Below are 19,169 nucleotides of genomic sequence, written 5' to 3'. Positions count from 1 at the left end.
TGGCAATTGTCCATATCGATGCTGATATGTGAAATGCCAGTATAAATAATGGCTTAACCCATTTTGACCTGATTCTAGAAAAGTCTTCAAAATCCTTTTTTCTGAAAAACCTGTTACTATAGATCTGCTATTTTTCAATAACCAATGTGTAACGATGCTTAAAACACCAAAAGGGGTTCCTGCCTAGAATGGGATAATTGCCTCTTGACATCAAATTCTACATTAAAGGACAACTTTAGTTTTTTTTCCAACCAAGGTTCATGTTTTAGGTTGTTGTTGGAGAAAGTAAAAGATGAGTATTAATAAATTTTCATTTGCTGCTTTCTTTTCTTTCATTTTAGCTGTTTTTGACAGGGGCATGGGGCTAAATCTATATCTATTTTTTAAACAATGCTATGGTGATTTCTTTATTATTTACTATAGAAGAAAAAAACGACAAACAAGAAGCGTGTGTGTGTGGGGGGGGGGTTTATTTAGTGAAGGCCAGTTTGAAACGGTGGGTTTTGACTTGAGTGTGCTTTTGTTCTGATGTGAGTTGGGAGTGAGTTCCAAAGAGAAGGGGGCGTCTCCCCAAGTTCGTTTGTTGGACTTGTGGGGTTCCAGTTGGTTGGCAGTGCTTGACCTGAGGGAGCGTGAGGGGACATGGCGGTTGAGTTTAGAGAGGTAGAGGGGTGCCTGGTTGTTGAGGGTTTTGTAGGTGATGGTGAGTATTTTGAAATCAATTCTGAACTTGACTGGGAGCCAGTGGAGTTCACGGAGGACGGGTGTGATGTCGATGTGGTCCCTGGATCTGGTTCTGGTGAGCAGGCGGCAGAGTTTTGAACGTATTGTAGTTTTTTGAGAACCTTGGTGATGAGGTGACGCCATACAGGAGGCTATTGCAGTAGTCGAGTCTGGATGTGATGAAGGCATGACTGAGTGTAAAAATATCATGGAATCTACTGAATGTGAAGGGGGAGGTGACAAACAGTATGGCTAGAAGTCAGTTGTTCGTTCGCACACACGGAAACCACTACTGTGGCCAGATGTAATTTCCTACAATGGTATATAATGATAAAGAAATCACCATACAATTTTGTAAAAAACATTGTTCCAATGCCCCTGTCAAAAATTGCTAAAACGAAAGAAAGCGGCAAATGAAAACAAATTAACACTCATCTTTTACTTTCTCTAAACATGAACCTTGTTGGGGGGGGGGGGGGGGGGAGTTGTCCTTTAAAGATGAAAAATGGCAGTTTGACATCACTTATAAAGTTGTTTTCGCACAAAATGCCACAATCTCATTTGGGAGTATTGAACAAAACAAACTCGTAATCATTTTGTGACGTGTCAAACTAGGGGGTTTTCATGATGCTGAATCCATTCCAAGCATTCGTTTTGCACAAAAAACACTCCTTGGTCCAAAAACGGCCATATAAGCCAACATCACAAATGTGATGTCAGCACATTGGCGCATTGGTAGTTGGCAGTTTTTTGCCCATTGTCACATGCGACATAAAGCATGATAAAAATGTGGATTATATATTTTTATTTTGCCTTCTATATGTTAATGGTATAGTCACATATTTTGCCAATTATGAAAATTGCTCAACATATGAAAGTTAGCATCCAGCAGTTATTACATGCTGGTGACCATATTCAACATTTCTAACATAAAACATTGGTGTACTCAACATGTCTGGGTTCACAATGGGGCTCTGTGGGCTGGCAAGTAGACTAAAAGTAGATGTTGGAACTAAAAGCTTTGTTTTTGTCCTTCAGGTCCTGGTTCACACTACTGCTGGTGGAACTTGAGAGGGGTATGGACAGAACGCTGAGGAGTGGCTTCTGTTCACAGGAATTCATGGGCTTTTCAATAAAGATATACAAGTTCAAATCCAAGACATAATGTGTTGTTGTGAATGACGTGAGCTCTGTGGATATTTTGTGTGTGAAGAAAATATTATGTTTGTGTTGCCCAGATTTGATTTGATTTATTTGATTCCCATTAGCACAGCAGCTGCTCTTCCTGGAGTCTCAAACATAGATTATGGTTCTAATGGGCAGCCTATCTAAATGTATTTGAAGGGCAGAACTTTTTCTCAAGCAATACAGGGCTCGTCGATTCTTATTTGCAAAAGTTATTTTCAGTGAACCACATGGAGTGGTTTTCATTGCCACCTTATTTTATTAGTGACATATTAATGTCCATGTCGAATAACCAATACTTATTTTTTAATTTGGTTTATAGATTAACCATCCAGAAAGAAATGTATGGCATTTTCGACTGCACTGACTTAGTGTTTTGGCACGCTTGGTGCATACCGTGCATTATTAGTAAAGATGGTTCTTTCATTCCTTCAGTCATCAAATCAATGTTATGTAGGCCTACTTTTTGTGTTTTAAGGAGCTTTGGATACTGATGTCATATCTGATAAGCTACTTTTCTTTGTGACCACTGCGTTCTGACTCATGGTGTGTTACCCGTTCAAACCATGCAATAGAAATAACGGTGATGGGTCTGCTTTAGTTTTTATAATTGCATAGTTGATAGACACAGGTTTTGGCTATCCAGCCTTCATCAGTGGGGCTGAAGCCTTCACACTGAAGGCTGTATTGCCGAAAAGTTTGTCTATTATTCACTATGCCAGAATAAAAACTAAAGCAGTTCCTGGTGTGTGCGACCCATCACCTGTCCCAGTGAGTGGATATTTTAAAGTAACTTTAAACGGGTGGATGCCACTGGCATAGTCTCACAGGTTCAGATACACAAGTGCTGGGGCGAGAATATCTGAACTGGTATGATGAAACTTGAATGGATTACTCTTCTTTATGAGTATGACATGTATTTGTCTAGAAGAATCTTATTGTTAAGGTGCCTGGTAGCCAGTAGGGGTGATCATCCCTGTCTCGTCTAGAAGAACCTTTTTTTTTTCTTTTTTTTTTGCAGAAGTGCGGATGTGAGTTGCATGTTGACACGGAACAAGGCCATCGGTCTGCTGTGTAACTGTTTTTGAAATGGATATTTAGGAAATGAGAATTATCACTTGGTGCAATGAATCCAGAGGAGCAGACGGTAACGTGGTTAATATCACTAGGAGTACTCTGCTCGCCTAAAAAGAATATAGCCGATCCGGAGGACTTCTTGAAAACCTCCCTTAAGGATGGGGTCGTGTTGTGCAAGCTTATGGAGCGGCTTGTACCTGGGTTTGTCCCAAAGGTAAGTGGATCAATGTTGGTGAAAGTTATCATTAGGCAACGAATTATCCTTAGGATCAACGCCCGTTCGTAGGAGGAGAGGTGTGAAAAGATGCCAACTTTTTTTTTAATGATCAACTACACACAACAGGCCTTCGTTTCATAACGCCCCCAATTTAAATATGTCTTATGTGTGAGATCAAGGCGTAGAGGTAACGTGCAGTCGCACATGGTGAAATGTATATATGAATAGTTTTATCGTTAAGATAATGTTTCCTGTACTTTGGAGCTAATAAAATGTTCCGCATTCTTGACATGTGAGATATGTGAACACCCAACGTCCCGACCTCAAATAGAGGAAATTCTGTGCACATTTGCTTGGTTAAATATAAGCAGAATAAAATAAAGCTTGCCACTAAGATTCACATACACAAATTTTGTTTTGAGGCAACTAGCGATAAGAGTTAGATTTTTGTTTTACGTCGAGTTTGCAGGCAAATTTGCTCGGAACAGAAGTTGTGTGATAAATAACTCATGGACTGGATAGATTCTATAGACCAGGAGGACACCCCCACTGGTGATTTGCTAGCTGGTTGCCAGGCAATACGGCTCTGTCTCATTATGAAGAAGCAAACTATCCATATACCGGTACATAGTTACTGATACAATAATATCTACTTATCTAGCTCTGCTGCTCTGGTCCATAGCCATTACTGCTCTTGCTGCCGTTGCGCATTAGAGCTATGGACCAGAGCTACAGTATAGCCTATCTATGATCCTATCGGCCTGTCACTGTCAGTAGCTATGTACCGTCCGTTCCTTATTCGGTATCTGTTTTGTCCTAAAAGGTTACATGAATGGAGACCTAGAGAGAGAGGCATGATATATAGCGTCATGTGAGATGCAGCTTGTGCCTGACTGGTTTCCATGGGAATCAAGCCTCTCGCGCACCCGTCAGTGTCAACCACCCCTCTTGTGTTAACATGTCCCAAACCCCTGGTCCCAACCACTTACAATTAACTGAATTAAGTGACCATCAAGATACCGTTTCAATTCAGTCGCCCAGAGGCGGCACATCAGTTAATGCTACAGAGTACTTTGTCAGCAATAGGCCTACTAGGCAAAAAAAAAAGAAGCAAAACAAGAAGCATCTGACGTTCTTTGTCATACCAAATAATTTTGGGTGACGTTTTGACGCTTTGTTTTTCCCATGAATTTTGAGGAAGTTGAAGCAGTGGAAGTTATATTCATTTAATATATACTTCAACATATTGGCTCGTCTAAACGAAATCCTCTACACATACATTGTCAATGTCATTATGTAGAATAAATTCAGTACATAGGCATTAGGCCTACAAACCAACATAACTGACACAGCGGCGTAGACCTAACTGCTCACATTACTGTCTTGCAGCCTTTAATAAACATTTCTATTTGTGCAGATAATGTCAAACTCGCTCATCTCTCCGCGTCAACGGTTGCCTGCCAACCAACGAACCAATCACAAGTGTGACCGTCCTTTCGGGCTATGGGGTCTGGCCTATCATAACAGTTGGGACGGTATCTCGTCACTTCCTCCTGAGAGCCAGTCTTCTCCGTGCGGTGCGACCGCCCCCTCCTGTTAGCGGTCTAATGTATGCAATGAAGAAGACGCAGGAGGAATCCACACTTACTTGGTAAACTGTAGGTTACGACGAACGCGCGAGAACGATAACCATTCTAACTTAATTTACTGTGTAAATACGGAATTAGCTTCGGCATAGAACCGGGGAGTGTTTGATGAGCATTTTGCCGTAAGATGTTAGATGACCATCTGGCATAGTATGCAAAGCTGCCGAGCTGTATGTTTATTTATTTCGTTTCCTTGTGTTTGTTCAGTACTGTCAGGACCCGAGAGCCGAAGCCGACTGCATTGCCAATATAAGAGAGTTTCTACGAGGATGCACGTCCTTGAAAGTAGAGGTAAGTTGTAACAACAACAACGAGCCTTCTGTTGTGACTTCTCTCCATTCCATCATGATATCATACAATCGTGTCACTGTTGATCTTGACTTTTGACGTGAGCTGACCTTCATATTCCGATATGATCCATACAGATTATAAACTCTTTAACATGACAACCTGACTAATACTGTACTTAAACACTCTTGCCTATGTTGTGATCAGGGCATGCGCCCCCTCCCCATTCAGTAGTGACATATGGTTGTGTCACACCTCCATGTGGAGTGGGCTAGTCTTCATAAACAGGCATGCTGTCAGTCAACCCCCCCCCCCCCCCCCCCCCCCAACAGACAGAAAGGGAACTGTTGGTCTGTATGACTAGTGCCTCTGTTTTCACAACAGCCCATAGCTTAGAGAATGTTATTTGCTCCCTTCTTCTGCACTCATTTTGACTGCAGTTAATAATTTCTTAGACTTATGTTACTGCTTGCACAAATCCTCACAGAGGCATGATAAAGACATTCAAAGACATGTTTTAGATGGAGCTTTACACCGCAAATGATGAGTGACTAAATTCAGTGAGTTCTGTTCTTTGTACCAATATGCCTGCCAGTGGCTGCTGTACTGGACATTTCACTGACTCCGCAAGCTTTATAAATAGACCTTTTTTGGGTCTCTCTCAGTCTATTAGTTGGCTTTCTCTAAATGGCTAATTGAGTCAACCAGGCTGGCCAGCTGCAGGTCAAGTGGTTCAGTAGTTTCTGCCTGGCTTGCTGTTAATGTTTGGGAGGTTTATCCACCATCCACCCCCTAGTCCATAATTAGGCCTTTTTGCGGCAGTCCAGTAGCTTGTGGGGCAGAAGAAGGCTTTTGGAGTGGGCACTGTCAATGATTTCATCCAGGGGTTTATTCTGCCACGGCACTGTACTCGGCCCTGCCCATCCTTTTGGTCAGTGATGTGATCATCATGGTTTAGAAAACTCTTTTTTTCCCCCCTCTCCTTTTAGCCACAGCCAAATTATGCACATAGTGCCTGTCCGTCGTCATGTGACATGTGCACAAAGAAAGCAGTCATACTGCTTTCACTTCTGTGCTAGAAAGGGGAAGCAGCAGCAACGGTCTCAGCTTTTTGGCCATGTCATAAATTATACAGGAATATATGTACTATATAAGAGTGCTGTTTTATTTTTATAGATAACTATAGAGTCTGTGACTCGGTGAGGTACAGTATCAACACAGTGTGAGTCATTGCAGCGGTAAGCCTTGGCCCACAGTCTAGATTCTAGAACATCTGTAGTGGCTCTCTTCCTAATCCAAGTTAATTATAGTAACGTTTTAGCCCGTTAAAACCCATGGATTGAGGTTGTTGATGCGATGGTTTTCCTTTTCCTCTTGCACGACCAGTCCTTTCCTCCTGCTGACCAGTGACCATGATGTGTACACACATGTCCATGCGTTGTTTCACAAATGATTTCCATACATTTTCTTAATATGATTATTTGGGTAGGCTAAAAGCTAGATTTATACTTCCTCTGAAAATAACTGATTCCCAACCATTGTTGTTCTCTTGAAAATCGGGTTATTTTTTATGAGCAATGACTTTTATGAAGACGTATAAATTGGGCTCGTAATGTGTCCCCCAGTCAGTGTGCTAATGGTCACAGAATCATACAGCTGTGTTCCCCAGTCAGTGTGCTAATGGTCACAGAATCATACAGCTGTGTTCCCCAGTCAGTGTGCTAATGGTCACAGAATCATACAGCTGTGTTCCCCAGTCAGTGTGCTAATGGTCACAGAATCATACAGCTCTGGTTCTCAATCATGTTCATGCCAAAAGGACCCCCAAATTCATGTGGATTTTGTGGCGAACCCACATTTAAAGATTTTGTGTCCCATCAAGAATATTTGTGAAAAGATTTAAAAAAATAGCAAATACAAGGTCAGGTCACAACTCCCTTGCAATGTGACGCTTTAACAAAAAAAGGGCTTAACTGTTCCGCATTTTGATGGGGACCCCTTGGACCCCCCAAGGCCCCTGGGGGTCCCCCAGGCATCCACTGGCATTCAGAACACATGAGTAATGCTTTTCTACTCAAACACAACATTTAAGATGTTTTATTTAAAATGTGAAACCCTATCTACAGGCAGAAAGAGGATATGTGTGTGTGTGTGTGTGTGTGTGTGTGTGTGTGTGTGTGTGTGTGTGTGTGTGTGTGTGTGTGTGTGTGTGTGTGTGTGTGTGTGTGTGTGTGTGTGTGTGTGTGTGTGTGTGTGTGTGTGTGTGTGTGTGTGTGTGTGTGTGTGTGTGTGTGTGTGTGTGTGTGTGTGTGTGTGTGTGTGTGTGTGTGTGTGTGTGTGTGTGTGTGTGTGCTGTTCAATCTCCTCCATTATAGGCAGTCGGTCTATTTGGAGGAGAAGGTGCTTTTTGTACCCATGATTTACATTCAGTGTAGGTAACATGAAAGACTGAAGCTGGCTGTGAATAAGTTCATGTGTTGCCTATATTCTGTACATTTAGGGCTTGTTTGGACTCAAGCACTGTGACACATGATGTTTCGAGTGCATGGAATATCAGAAGCAACTGAAAATATTTGTGCCCTTGATAATGTATTTTTTAAATGTGGACTCAAATAAAGAAATTGAAATGAGTTTGTACTTTGTGAGTGTGAGAGATGCTTGATGCTTATTGGTCTCTATCAGTAGAAATAGTAAATGTTGAGCTAATTGTCTTTTGTTTTCTGGGAGATGGGGGGGACTGCAGTTGGATTCTGAGTTTGTTTTGCTTTTATTTTCCAGGGGTTTGAACCAGAGTGCTTGTACACTGGGGATAATTTTGGCAAGGTCCTGACCACCTTGCTGGCTGTCAACTTTGCCACTCAAGGTAGGAGAAACGCTCTCCCTTTCTTGTCTCTCTCTCTCTCTCTCTCTCTCATTCTCTCTCTGCAGCCCCAGGGCTCTCATTCTGAACGAGTCGGTCAGTCACGTTACCGACAAAGGCATTTGGGAACGATTAATTTATTTTCTCTCGAGCTACGACTACAGCATTTTAATAGACTATACCGTTTGTATGTTGACTGTTTCAAACGCTTCAACCCCCTGCTGTCAGTGGTTGTAAGTAACTGCATTAATAAACAAGCTGTGATAATTTCACAGACTTTAATCTACAATGCCAGCAGTAGAGGTTTCAGTTTTAAAGAGCTGCTCACTGACGTGTGCGTGCGTGTGTTCCCAGGCATGCATGTGTGAGCATGGTCTTGTCATTTTTCGCTGGCTGGCTCTTGGAACCCCTATGAATTTCAACAGTGTGTATCTGCTCAAGGGCAGCTGGCGTGGCAGTGTGTGTTGTGTCACGCTGTTTTCCATGTTTACACAGCCATTAATGGAGCATCCAGTGTCCGCACAATTCATATCCAGACCAGTACCCTATGCTTGGGCATTTACTGTACTTAGTTAACCGCCTTAACCCATTTAGACCTGAGGACGATTCTACAAATATCTTCTAAAACTGTTTTCTGAAAAACAACCCATGTTGTTCTCAAACGTTTTGATGTCAAGAACCCCCGGAATTATATGTAATTGGCCCTGGACCCCCAGAAGCAAAAAATAAAAAAACGTTCGAAAGGATATACAATATATTCGAAGATTCCTCCACAGCGATTTTCTTTTACTCGTATCTTTGCTTCTGGGGGGTCCCTGGAACACATAATTTCAGATGGGGGTCTGCAGCCAAATAAATAATTCTTGGGGTCCTTGACATGAAAAAGGTTGAGCACCACTGACATAGAAACATGTCAGAGTTTCAGTTTTAGAAGACATTTTGTAGAATCGAGCTCAGGTCTAAATGGGTTGAATACAAATGTCTCTGATACCTTTCCCCCTCCCGGCCTTACCTCACAGTAGTAGTAAAGTAGTAATCTACTACAGCAGTACCATCCAGTAGACCCTAGGAAATGAATCCACACCCTTCCAGTCATTAGGCAGCCCGTTCCTCCTTCAAGCTTGTCACTGCATGTTTGATATGCTGCTGGAGAGATTCTTGGCAGGAACCCCTTTTGGTGTTTTAAGCATTGTGTTATACTTTAAATATTGAAAAATAGCAGATCTACAAGCTCATAACACGGCACCGAGTGCCGCACTATGAGCTTTTAGATCTGCTATTTTTGAAATATTTGGCGCAAATCTTTGGATATGTATTCTTTCAGAGCGAACGTTTTTAACTCAAATCTTTGCTTCTGGGGGGTCCCTGGAACAACTGAAACATGGGCTTTTCAGAAATTTGGCAGGATTTAGAAGACATTTGTACAATCGTTGTCAGGTCTAAATGGGTTAACTACTGTGCATGATACCAAAGCTACAATAAATGCTTGCTATATTTACATATTGTCTTTTCTATGCCCTTTGTAAAATAACTCAAACTTTAATGTAGACAGCCCTAGCCTATATCCTTTATGTCTGTTTGAAGTAGAGGTTGCATTCCACTGCTTGTGAAGTAGACCCACATGGCCTCAGCTTTGTATGCAAGTCTAATGTAGCTGCAGATGTCCCGAAGCTGTTCTACAATCTCCTGAAGTGTTTCAAAATGAAGTGGCCCCAGGTTAAAGTTAGCTAATTTGATCACTGACGACGATGTGTTTTACACGTGATACTCTGGCAGGATCATCTATCTATGCAATATCACTCTTGTGTCTCTGTGTGTGTGTGTGTGTGTGTGTGTGTGTGTGTGTGTGTGTGTGTGTGTGTGTGTGTGTGTGTGTGTGTGTGTGTGTGTGGCTGCTGTCATGTTTTTACAGTTGAAACGCATGTGCATATCTGTATGTTTTCAATTGCAGCTGCATTGACCACAGAGCTAGCAGAAAGTGGCTTGTTTTAGATCCTCTCGGGAGTGGCATGTGGAATCATTGAACTTTCCCTGCAGAGCATGCATTTGCAGGCAAACGCAGTCCCCCTTGCCTGGCTACTGTGTCCTTGACTGCATTGTAAATGGTGCATTTATGTAGTGCTTGTATCCAAAACGCTTTACATTCACATTACATTCACCATTCCCACACACACATTCATACACCAACCAGCACATCAGGAGCAATTAGGGGTTCAGCGTCTTTCTCAAGGACATTTCTACACTTAAAGGGATTGTGACATTAAAAAAAAGGTTTTGGAATTGTTCTTGTTTTTAGGTTTTCTAATCTCAATTGCACCCAAAAACATGAACTTTTAACATTCAGTAGATTTTCTGTGATCTGGGGTTTTCTGGCTCAAACAGGTGCTCTGATTTGCCGGCAGATTGTGATGTAAGATCCTGCAAATCCCATATATGTCAATGGGATTTGCCAGCAGATGTCACTGTTTTCACAGTTTTGCCTGTTTTCATTGTAGCTCAAAAGGCTTCCAAACCCCAAAGAAAACTTCAGACCACAGAAAATCCACTGAATGTTCAAAGTTCAGGTTTTTTGGGTGTAATTGAGGTCATAAAACCTAAAAGAAAAAAGAAAAAGAAATGAAAATGAATGTCATAAAACCTTTAAGGGCCTTTCAAACGGGAAGCGAGGAACGCAGGCGTTGTTGCCTGGATCAACAACAGGTCTGCTACAGGTCTTCTCAAGAGGGGCACAACAACGCAAGCGTAAAAAAAAAAGCTAGACAGAATCCAGGTCTCGTGAGTCGCGGGCGTGTGCACGAAACAAGCATGCGCGCAACAAATTCAAGGGACCGCGCTCACGTAAACACGCTTGTGTTATATCGCTTCACGTTTGACAGGCCCTTAAAGGTTTTATGACATTCATTTTCATTTATTTTTGTTTTTCTTTTAGGTTTTATGACCTCAATTACACCCAAAAAACCTAAACTTTGAACATTCAGTGGATTTTCTGTGGTCTGAAGTTTTCTTTGGGGTTTGGAAGCCTTTTGAGCTACAATGAAAACAGGCAACACAGTGAAAACAGTGACATCTGCTGGCAAATCCCATTGACATATATGGGATTTGCAGGATCTTACATCACAAACAGCAGGAAAATCAGAGCACCTGTTTGAGGCTTGAGCCAGAAAACCCCAGATCACAGAAAATCTACTTAATGTTAAAAGTTCATGTTTTTTGGGTGCAATTGAGCTTAGAAAACCTAAAATAATAAGAACAATTCCAAAACCTTTTTTTTTTATGTCGCAATCCCTTTAACTCTGGGGGAGCCCACAGGGATCGAACTGGGAACCTCACAGTTTCCCCATCGGCTGTTCTACCCCTGAGCCACTGCAGCCCACTGTTGTAAAAGTAGTCATTCCTTAGTTTATGGTCTCTGACTGTGTCCAGTTAGTCCTACTTTCCTGATGATAGGTAATTTTCAGAAAGGATGGTTAAGGGTCAAATCATGACGTTTACATTCTGGTTTGATTGGATATTATGACAGATTTTCACATTTAGACAACAGATTTGTAGACTAGGCTCTAAGTTTAACACCATCATGGGATCATATCTATTGGTTTGGGTTGGTGTTATTGCCCAGCTTTGTGTTTGTGTGTACCCCCATAGCGATGATTTGATTGGCTGATCACCCCATCATTATGATTTGATTGGCTGAGCAAAGTACATATTGAGGATAAAAAGTGAGGACAGAATAGTGAAGACGGAAAAGTGAGGACGCAAGTTGTGATTGGCCAGAATGAGATGATGTATGATGATAAGCCCCTCACTTCACACGGGTGTGTTTAAAAAAAAATATATATACAGTACTGTAATTAGCAATACAGTTTACACATACTTATATGCAGTGACTGAGTGTACTGTGTTCAACTGTGTTCAGGGTTTGCGAGTGAGTGCTGGTAACAAACATAGATCAATCAGTCCTGTCCTTGCAGCATCTGGCCCAGTGGCCCTACATAGTTACTTACCGGTAGTTTTCTTACATGCCGCATTGGCTCAGGAGGTGGAACGGCTGCTTGGCAACCAGAAGGTTCCCAGGTCGATCCCGGGGCTCCACCCAAGTTAGTGTAGAAGTGTCCTTGAGCAAGACACTAAACCCCTAATGTCTCCCGATGAGCAGGTTGGTTTCCTTCGCCATCGGTGTATGAATGTGAGTGTGTCACCCAATCTATGTAAAGTGCCTTGTATAATCATAAAGCCATAAAGGCACTATATAAATGCACCATTTAAAATGCGGCATTTACTTACAGTACAGGTTACTGGTACATACAGCCCCCCTCTGCTGCAGTGGCAACATTTTAGCACTACCCTCAGGCCCGGATATTGGTACAGCAGATTTCATGTCCATTTTCTTACGGAGCCACTGAACAGCATGTCACGGAGCCACTGAACAGCAATTCAGGTGAGAGGCGTAGGGTTGAGTGAGTTTCTTAAATTAACCAGTGGAGCTGCTGACTATTACCAGTGTTGCGGACTCTATTCTTTTCTCCTGTATTGCCTTTTGACATGCACCTGGGCTAGAGTGGATCTGCATGCTTTGTCTTTCTTAAATTAAGCCATTTAGTCCAAGTAGTTGGAAATTAGAATGGGGCCTTTTTTTATTGCCCTCTGCTTTAAGGTTATGGCGTATCTTTTTATTTCACCAATTGTCTAGGTTTATGGCCATTGGATCAGTGGCTATATCAATGGTTCTAAAAGTAGTTAACATAGCATCACAATCATTTCCATTTATACGTTGGCTATTAAAAAACAGATGTAAATTACCTGTCATTATCTTTCATTTTATATAACTGAATAACTCATTATTATTGTCAAAGATATTCTGAAGTTGTCATATACAAAAAATGCCTAATAAAAACAGTATTAAAAAAAAAAAAAAAAACAGATGTACATACAAGCTCGCAGCATGGCACAAAATCTGCTATTTTTGAACATTTGTGAAAAATCTTGAATTTTGAAGGATTTTTATTTCACACAAATCTTCCCTTCTGGGGGTCCCTGCTGCTACTAAACCTTTTCAGATGGGGGTCCGCTGCCAAATACATCAATCTAGGGGTCCTTGGCACAAAAGTCTTTCTGCTAAATGATGCGATTGTGTGTGTGTGTGTGTGTGTGTGTGTGTGTGTGTGTGTGTATGACTGTTGTGTGTGTTGCTCCCACTGTCCCTGGGGCTGAACAGCAGCTCATCCGTAGATGACTGGCCATCAATATGTTGGCCTCATAAAACATTATGCAACTGCTTCAAATCCTGTGTGTACAGGCGCTCAAAGTGGGGTCCAGGGTCCTTGGGTGGCTGGTTCTAGGGAGTCCCCAGCATAATAATGTGAATATAGCACCACAATCATTTTAACCATATTTTATACTTTGGATATTCATAAATGTCAGATATACAAGCTCATATCTTAGAGATCGTAGATGTTGCTAATGCTATTTTAGCTAATCGTTATACAGTATATGCTGTCATATATATTTGTATTTTGTAAGTGAACATTTTTAAAACAAAGTTTTGCTTTTGGGGTTCCCTGGCACGAAATACCTTTTCAGATGGGGATTCGCTGCAAAAAGCGTATCATTTTGGGGGTCCTTGACATGAAAAGGTTTGAGAATGAGAACCCCTGGAGCCCAGACGGTTAGCTCAACCGTCTGGGCACCTAGGCTGCTGAGCCAGCCTGGCAGCGTGCCGTGGGTTCGACTCCCGATCCCCACGGCCTTTGCCACGTGTCTCCCCGCCCCATCTCTCTCCCCATTTCCTGTCGGACTACTTTCATCCTATAAATAAAGGCAGAAAAAGCCAAAAAATATATTTAATTTTTTTTAGAAATGTGTGTGTGTGTGTCCACAGATTGTGGTGCTGAGAGATCATGTCCGCAGTCCGGTGCCTCATCTCCTAGTCACTCCACCTCCTCACACACACTGTCCTCTGCCAAGTCCAAAGGCTCTCTGCGCAGACAATCTAAGCCAGCGGTACGTTCTCTCACACCAACAGCACATTTTGATCTCTCTCTATCTCTCTGTCTGTCTGTCTGTGTCTCTCTCTTTCTGTGATAAAATGACCACTTAGTACCTGTGTGCTAGTATTAATGTATAACCCTGTATCACTTCCCAGTTACTCTGGGTTAAGGTCTCATTAAAGTGGCTCTCTGTGCTCTGCCCTGACAGGAGATGTCTGAGAACGGCAGCAGCGGCGGTGGCGGTGGCGGTGGAGGTGGAGGTGGGGTGCTGGTGAAGGCGCGCTTCAACTTCAAGCAGACCAACGAGGACGAGCTGTCGTTCAACAAGGCCGACCTGATCCTTGTGACGCGGCAGGAGGAGGGAGGCTGGTGGGAGGGCACGCTCAACGGCAAGACCGGCTGGTTCCCCAGCAACTATGTCCGCGACATCAAGCCCTGCGGTGAGCGGCACATTGACCGTTGTCATTCTAGATTCATCTTTATATTTAGTGGTTCCTAAAGTGGGTTTCGGAGACCCCCACAGGGGTAATTGAGTTCCATGGGCGACCCAGCTAACTGATAATTTGGAAGCAAATGGACCCTTATGGGTCTGTAACTCAGAGAGTGTACAAACGGATCCATTTGGTTCCATTTGTACACTCAGAGTTAAATTAACATTGATTTTACAATATAAATTGGGGGTCCCAGAGATAGAAATGCTATTAAATGGTGGTCCGTAGACTAATATGCACGTCAAACTGCATATTAGTTAAACGGGTTGAAAATCACTGCTAGAGCCATACAAATCTTCTCTTATGGGTGGTCCCTGGCATATCTTTTCAAATGGGGGTCCGCGGGCTAATTACTGTCAATTTGGGGGTCCTTGAAAAGTTTGGGAACCTCTGACATAGGGTTTTTCAGAGAACTTTCTTTGTTTCAGGCAGAAACCTTTTATTGTTGTAAATTAAGTAACACCTTACTTGATCATGCTACAATGTCACACAAATGTACCTAAAGTAGAAAAGTATGGAAAGTAACAGTTTTGGACTGGTGACACTCTACATACACTATTTTCCAAATGAGTAAGAATATCGGTTTTACAAGCTCACAACGTGGCGCGAAAGCAACACGTTTCTCTTTTGGTCTTGAGCTAAAACGTTTGTGAACGAGTGCTCTACATAACTTGGGTGCCTCCGTATTCTTTTATAGTACTGGCCTCTGTGTTCATACGGGTGTAAATTCTTCACTCGGGCGTTTTGCTTTCCACAGGAATATGGTTAATCTAGAACAGTGGTTATCATCCATTCGATATTCCATATCGATCGATGCGTTTCTTTTGTCGATAATGTTTTTATGATGCTTAATTGCTGATGCTGTCAAAAACCTTGTTCCTCTCTTGGCCCTGCAGATAAACCTGTGTCTCCCAAAGGAACCCAGCTCACCAAGAACTACTACAGTGTGGTGAGTAGGCATTACGCAGGACACTTATAATGTATAATCTTATTTCTAGAGGCGAACATGTCCTGCAGGACTCTCAAAAGGTTCAAATGTTAGCTTTTTTATGTGGACTCAATTAAAGCCTCACTTTTTGTGACTTTGCTTACTAAGTTAAGATATGCGGCTGTATGAGGCCGCTAGAGGCGGGATCAACGCAAGACTTATGACAAATGTAAAATGTATACACAACCTAACAAGACTACAACTCGAAATTATTATGGAGATATCAAATGTTTGTCCCGCTGTTTCCGGGTTCATCGTTTCTGCTTGAGAGATCCCAGATGCAGGCAGGAGGGGGGAACTGGTGAACTCAATACTGCCGCAATCTGGCGAAGTCAGGTTAGAGCAAGCTGGCCGGCTCTAAAAATGGTTGTGCAGGAAACCGGGTTCACATCCGGGGTAGAAGAGGAAAGTTATAGTGCTACATACTAACATGTCACTGAATGGTCACCCTATTTATGTTATTTTTTTAAACTCCATGTTTTTAAATAACGTAGAGTGGTGCCCGTTGGACACTGGCCTGCAAGTTGTAAATGATGCCCCACCCAGTTACTATGTCTGTGTCCCTTTTATGCCCATATATGGAGTTCTTTGTCAGACATGCCCAAATGTGGAGTCTATGCAGATGTCAGATCAGGCCAGCCCCATATTTATGGATATCTAGGGGTGATCAGGTGTGATCAATTTGCTAATTTGGGCCCTGTCCAGAGCCTCTAGAGCGGCGCCCATTGGGCACTGGTCTACTTGGAACGATGCAAGTTGGAAATGCATGCCCCACCGTTATGTCTGTGCCCCTTTTATGCCCATATACCGTATGGAGTTCTGTGTCAGGCATGCCCAAATATGGAGTCTGTACAGTATGCAGACGTCGGAACAGGCCAGCTCCATATATGGAGATATAGGGGTGATCAGGTCCAGACTAGGTCGGCAGAGGCTTTTGTGCCGGTTCTGGACAACCAGCTATTCGACGGACTCGACACCGGGCACTGCACTCCCCTATGGGGGTGTGGAACGCGTGTGTCGAATTTGAAGTCGGTGGGGCGAAAGTTTCTCGAGTTACGTGGATTTGATTACAGACGTACGCACATTGCACGAGCATTTACAGATGGATATGTTTGGCAAAGCATGAAATAATTATTGGTCTTTTACCAATTCTGCTGCTTTCTGTGCCCTGCCCTTTCCTAGGTGGTACAGGACATCTTGGAACACGAGCGGGAGTTCGTCAAGGAACTACAGACGGTGCTGAATTGTTACCTACGACCCCTGCAATCCAGCGACAAGTAAGGGTCACATGACCAAGAGTACAGTACTCATTACGCAAATCATATAGGCGACAGCAAAAATGTTAACACATGCATCAATTTATGTTGTACATACACAGTTGTGCTGCACAGGCTTACATTAAGCATTTAATGTTGGCTTGTGTCACTTAGCCACATGCCAAATCACTATTAACCCACTTACACCCGGAGGACGATTCTACAAATGGCTTCTAAAATCCTGACAGTTTTCTGAAAAACCTATGTTTCTATGTCAGTGGTGCTCAACCTTTTTCATGTCACGGACCCCCAGAATTGTCTGTATTTGGCGGCGGACCACCATCTGAAAATATGTTGTTCCAGGGACCTCCCCAGAAGCAAAGATTTGAGTTAAAAATGTTCACTGTGAAAGAACTTTAAAAAATAGCTAAAAGTATAACATAATGCTTGAAACACCAAAAGGGGTTCCCGCCCAGAATTGGTTAAACCTCATGCTTGACAATAAAGTGATTATATGATTGCATAAAATGATGATGGCAGCTCTCTGGCCTAGCAATCAGCTTGTTTGGTCTTGTATTTGTGTGCAGGCTGAGCAGTGCAGACAGCAGCAGTCTGTGTGGGAATCTAGAGGAGATCCTTACCTTCCAACAGGGCCTGTGCGTGGCGCTGGAAGAATGCACCAAGTATGTCCCATTTGAACCTTCTATTCATTTGCATGCTCTTAACGGGAATATTCACAGTCCTCTTGTGGTTACTGGGAGCAGATACGATTACAACAAGCATCTAAATGTCTAACTAAATGAATGCAGATTGAATCACAGCAGTCGAGAATTAACTGTTCAAGTACGTTTTTTGTGTGTGTGTGTGGGGGGGGGGGGGTGTTGTTGTAGGAAACGGAGGGAAAAAAGGAGATGTTTACAGTCTCGACCCATAAAAATTGGTCCGCAAACGTATTTTTTTCTTTCTCTTAAATGTTTTATCCCACAATTTCTTCACCAATTTTTTCACCCAGTGTCAATTATCTAATGTAATCCTGGGCGCTACACTTCCTCTGGCAGCCTGGGGGGGCAGCGGACTGACCTCAGGCTTCCTTCTATGCATGAGGAGTCCAAGCTGCTTCTTTTCACCTGACAGGGGAGAGTTTCCCCGGCCGGAGGTAGCGCATGGAAGGAACACGTTATTCCGACCAGTTCCTTTCCCCCTCCATCTGGCGCCCCGGCTGGCCAGGGGGAGGCAGTTTAGAGACCAGGATTACTGCATGTTTTTGTGAGGGTAGGGGACACGGGGAGAACCTAAGATGTGATCCGACCCACTCTTTGGGAAACGGTGCCCATCCATATGTTTCCATCTCTTTACTCACTCTCTGACATGCCCCTACATATCTCTGTGTCTCTCTCTCTCTCTCTCTCTCTCTCTCTCTGTGTGTGTGTGTGTATGGTACTGCAGAGTTCCAGAGGGCCAGCAACGCGTGGCAGGCTGCTACCTAAACCTCATGTGTCAGATCAGAACTCTGTACCTATCGTACTGCTCCAGCCACCCCTCAGCGGTCTGCGTCCTCACTGATCACAGGTCAGCCCTCGCACACTCAACAAATGTCATGTCAATAACATCTACTCTACACTACTGTAATGGGAGTTGCCAACAGAGGCAGCTGCGGAGCTCTGAATCTGTCTTGAGAAATGGATTAAAGGGCCTTTCAAACGGGAAGCGAGGAACGCAGGCGTTGTTGCCTGGATCAACACAGGTCTCCTCCAGGTCTGCTCAAGAGGGGTGCAATAACGCAAGCGTAAAATAAAAAGCTAAACAGAATCCAGGTCTGGTGAGTCGCGGGCGTGTGCACGAAACGAGCACGCACACAACAAATTCACGGGACTGCGCTCAGGTAAATACGCTTGCGTTGTCGCACCGCGACTGCTCCCCAGTGCTCCGCGCAAAAACGCAGGTCTCATTGAAAATGAACTATAGGCGCGTTATATCGCTTCACGTTTGAAAGGCCCTTACTGTAAGTCTGGTTTAGATGGATAAATGCACGGGACAAATGTCATGTTCTGTGTGCTAATGTACAGTGACAAACATACCAAAGGAATACATTATGAATTGTTATGTTGAGACCTTAATTAGTTGTCTGCTGAAGATCCGATGATGCACGAAACGACGAGCATGGTGGTGTAACCCAATACATTTTAATTATTTTTGGATTCTGACCTCTACCCGACACCTGGAACTTAAGTGAATGGATGTGCGTGCTTTTTTTCTTTGTTTCTGTGACATTTATTAGTTGACCCACCGAGTCACCCTGACTCTAATACTACAATTAGTGCAAGCTTTATTTCCTGACCTGATCACCAACATTACAGGTAACCTGTAATACGAGTCTAGACACCTACTGCTTAGTGCTTATAGAAAATTAGAAATGTTCCTTTGTTGCTAGAGGATCAGATAAGGAGGATAACG

At 43.0% G+C, this 19,169-nt stretch overlaps 1 protein-coding gene across 2 annotated transcripts in view; it reads left to right on the top strand.

Moving 5' to 3' along the window:
- Positions 1–2,942: 2,942 nt before the first annotated feature.
- The window catches only part of arhgef6 (Rac/Cdc42 guanine nucleotide exchange factor (GEF) 6), a 39,088-nt gene continuing 22,861 nt past the window's right edge, over positions 2,943–19,169 (top strand). For both annotated transcript variants that reach the window (XM_083785252.1, XM_083785251.1), the window contains exons 1-9: positions 2,943–3,199; positions 5,056–5,139; positions 7,915–7,999; positions 13,872–13,993; positions 14,189–14,420; positions 15,368–15,420; positions 16,642–16,736; positions 17,303–17,398; positions 18,162–18,284. In XM_083785252.1, coding sequence (XP_083641378.1) covers positions 3,035–3,199; positions 5,056–5,139; positions 7,915–7,999; positions 13,872–13,993; positions 14,189–14,420; positions 15,368–15,420; positions 16,642–16,736; positions 17,303–17,398; positions 18,162–18,284 — 1,055 coding nt within the window. In that variant the 5' untranslated portion in view covers positions 2,943–3,034. The remainder of the gene's footprint in view (positions 3,200–5,055; positions 5,140–7,914; positions 8,000–13,871; positions 13,994–14,188; positions 14,421–15,367; positions 15,421–16,641; positions 16,737–17,302; positions 17,399–18,161; positions 18,285–19,169) is intronic.

This window comes from Protomyctophum parallelum (assembly GCF_964188405.1).
Source record: "Protomyctophum parallelum genome assembly, chromosome: 16".
NCBI lineage: Eukaryota > Metazoa > Chordata > Actinopteri > Myctophiformes > Myctophidae > Protomyctophum > Protomyctophum parallelum.
The sequence above is the reverse complement of the archived record's forward strand: the minus strand, read 5'-3'. Positions and strand labels throughout refer to the sequence as shown.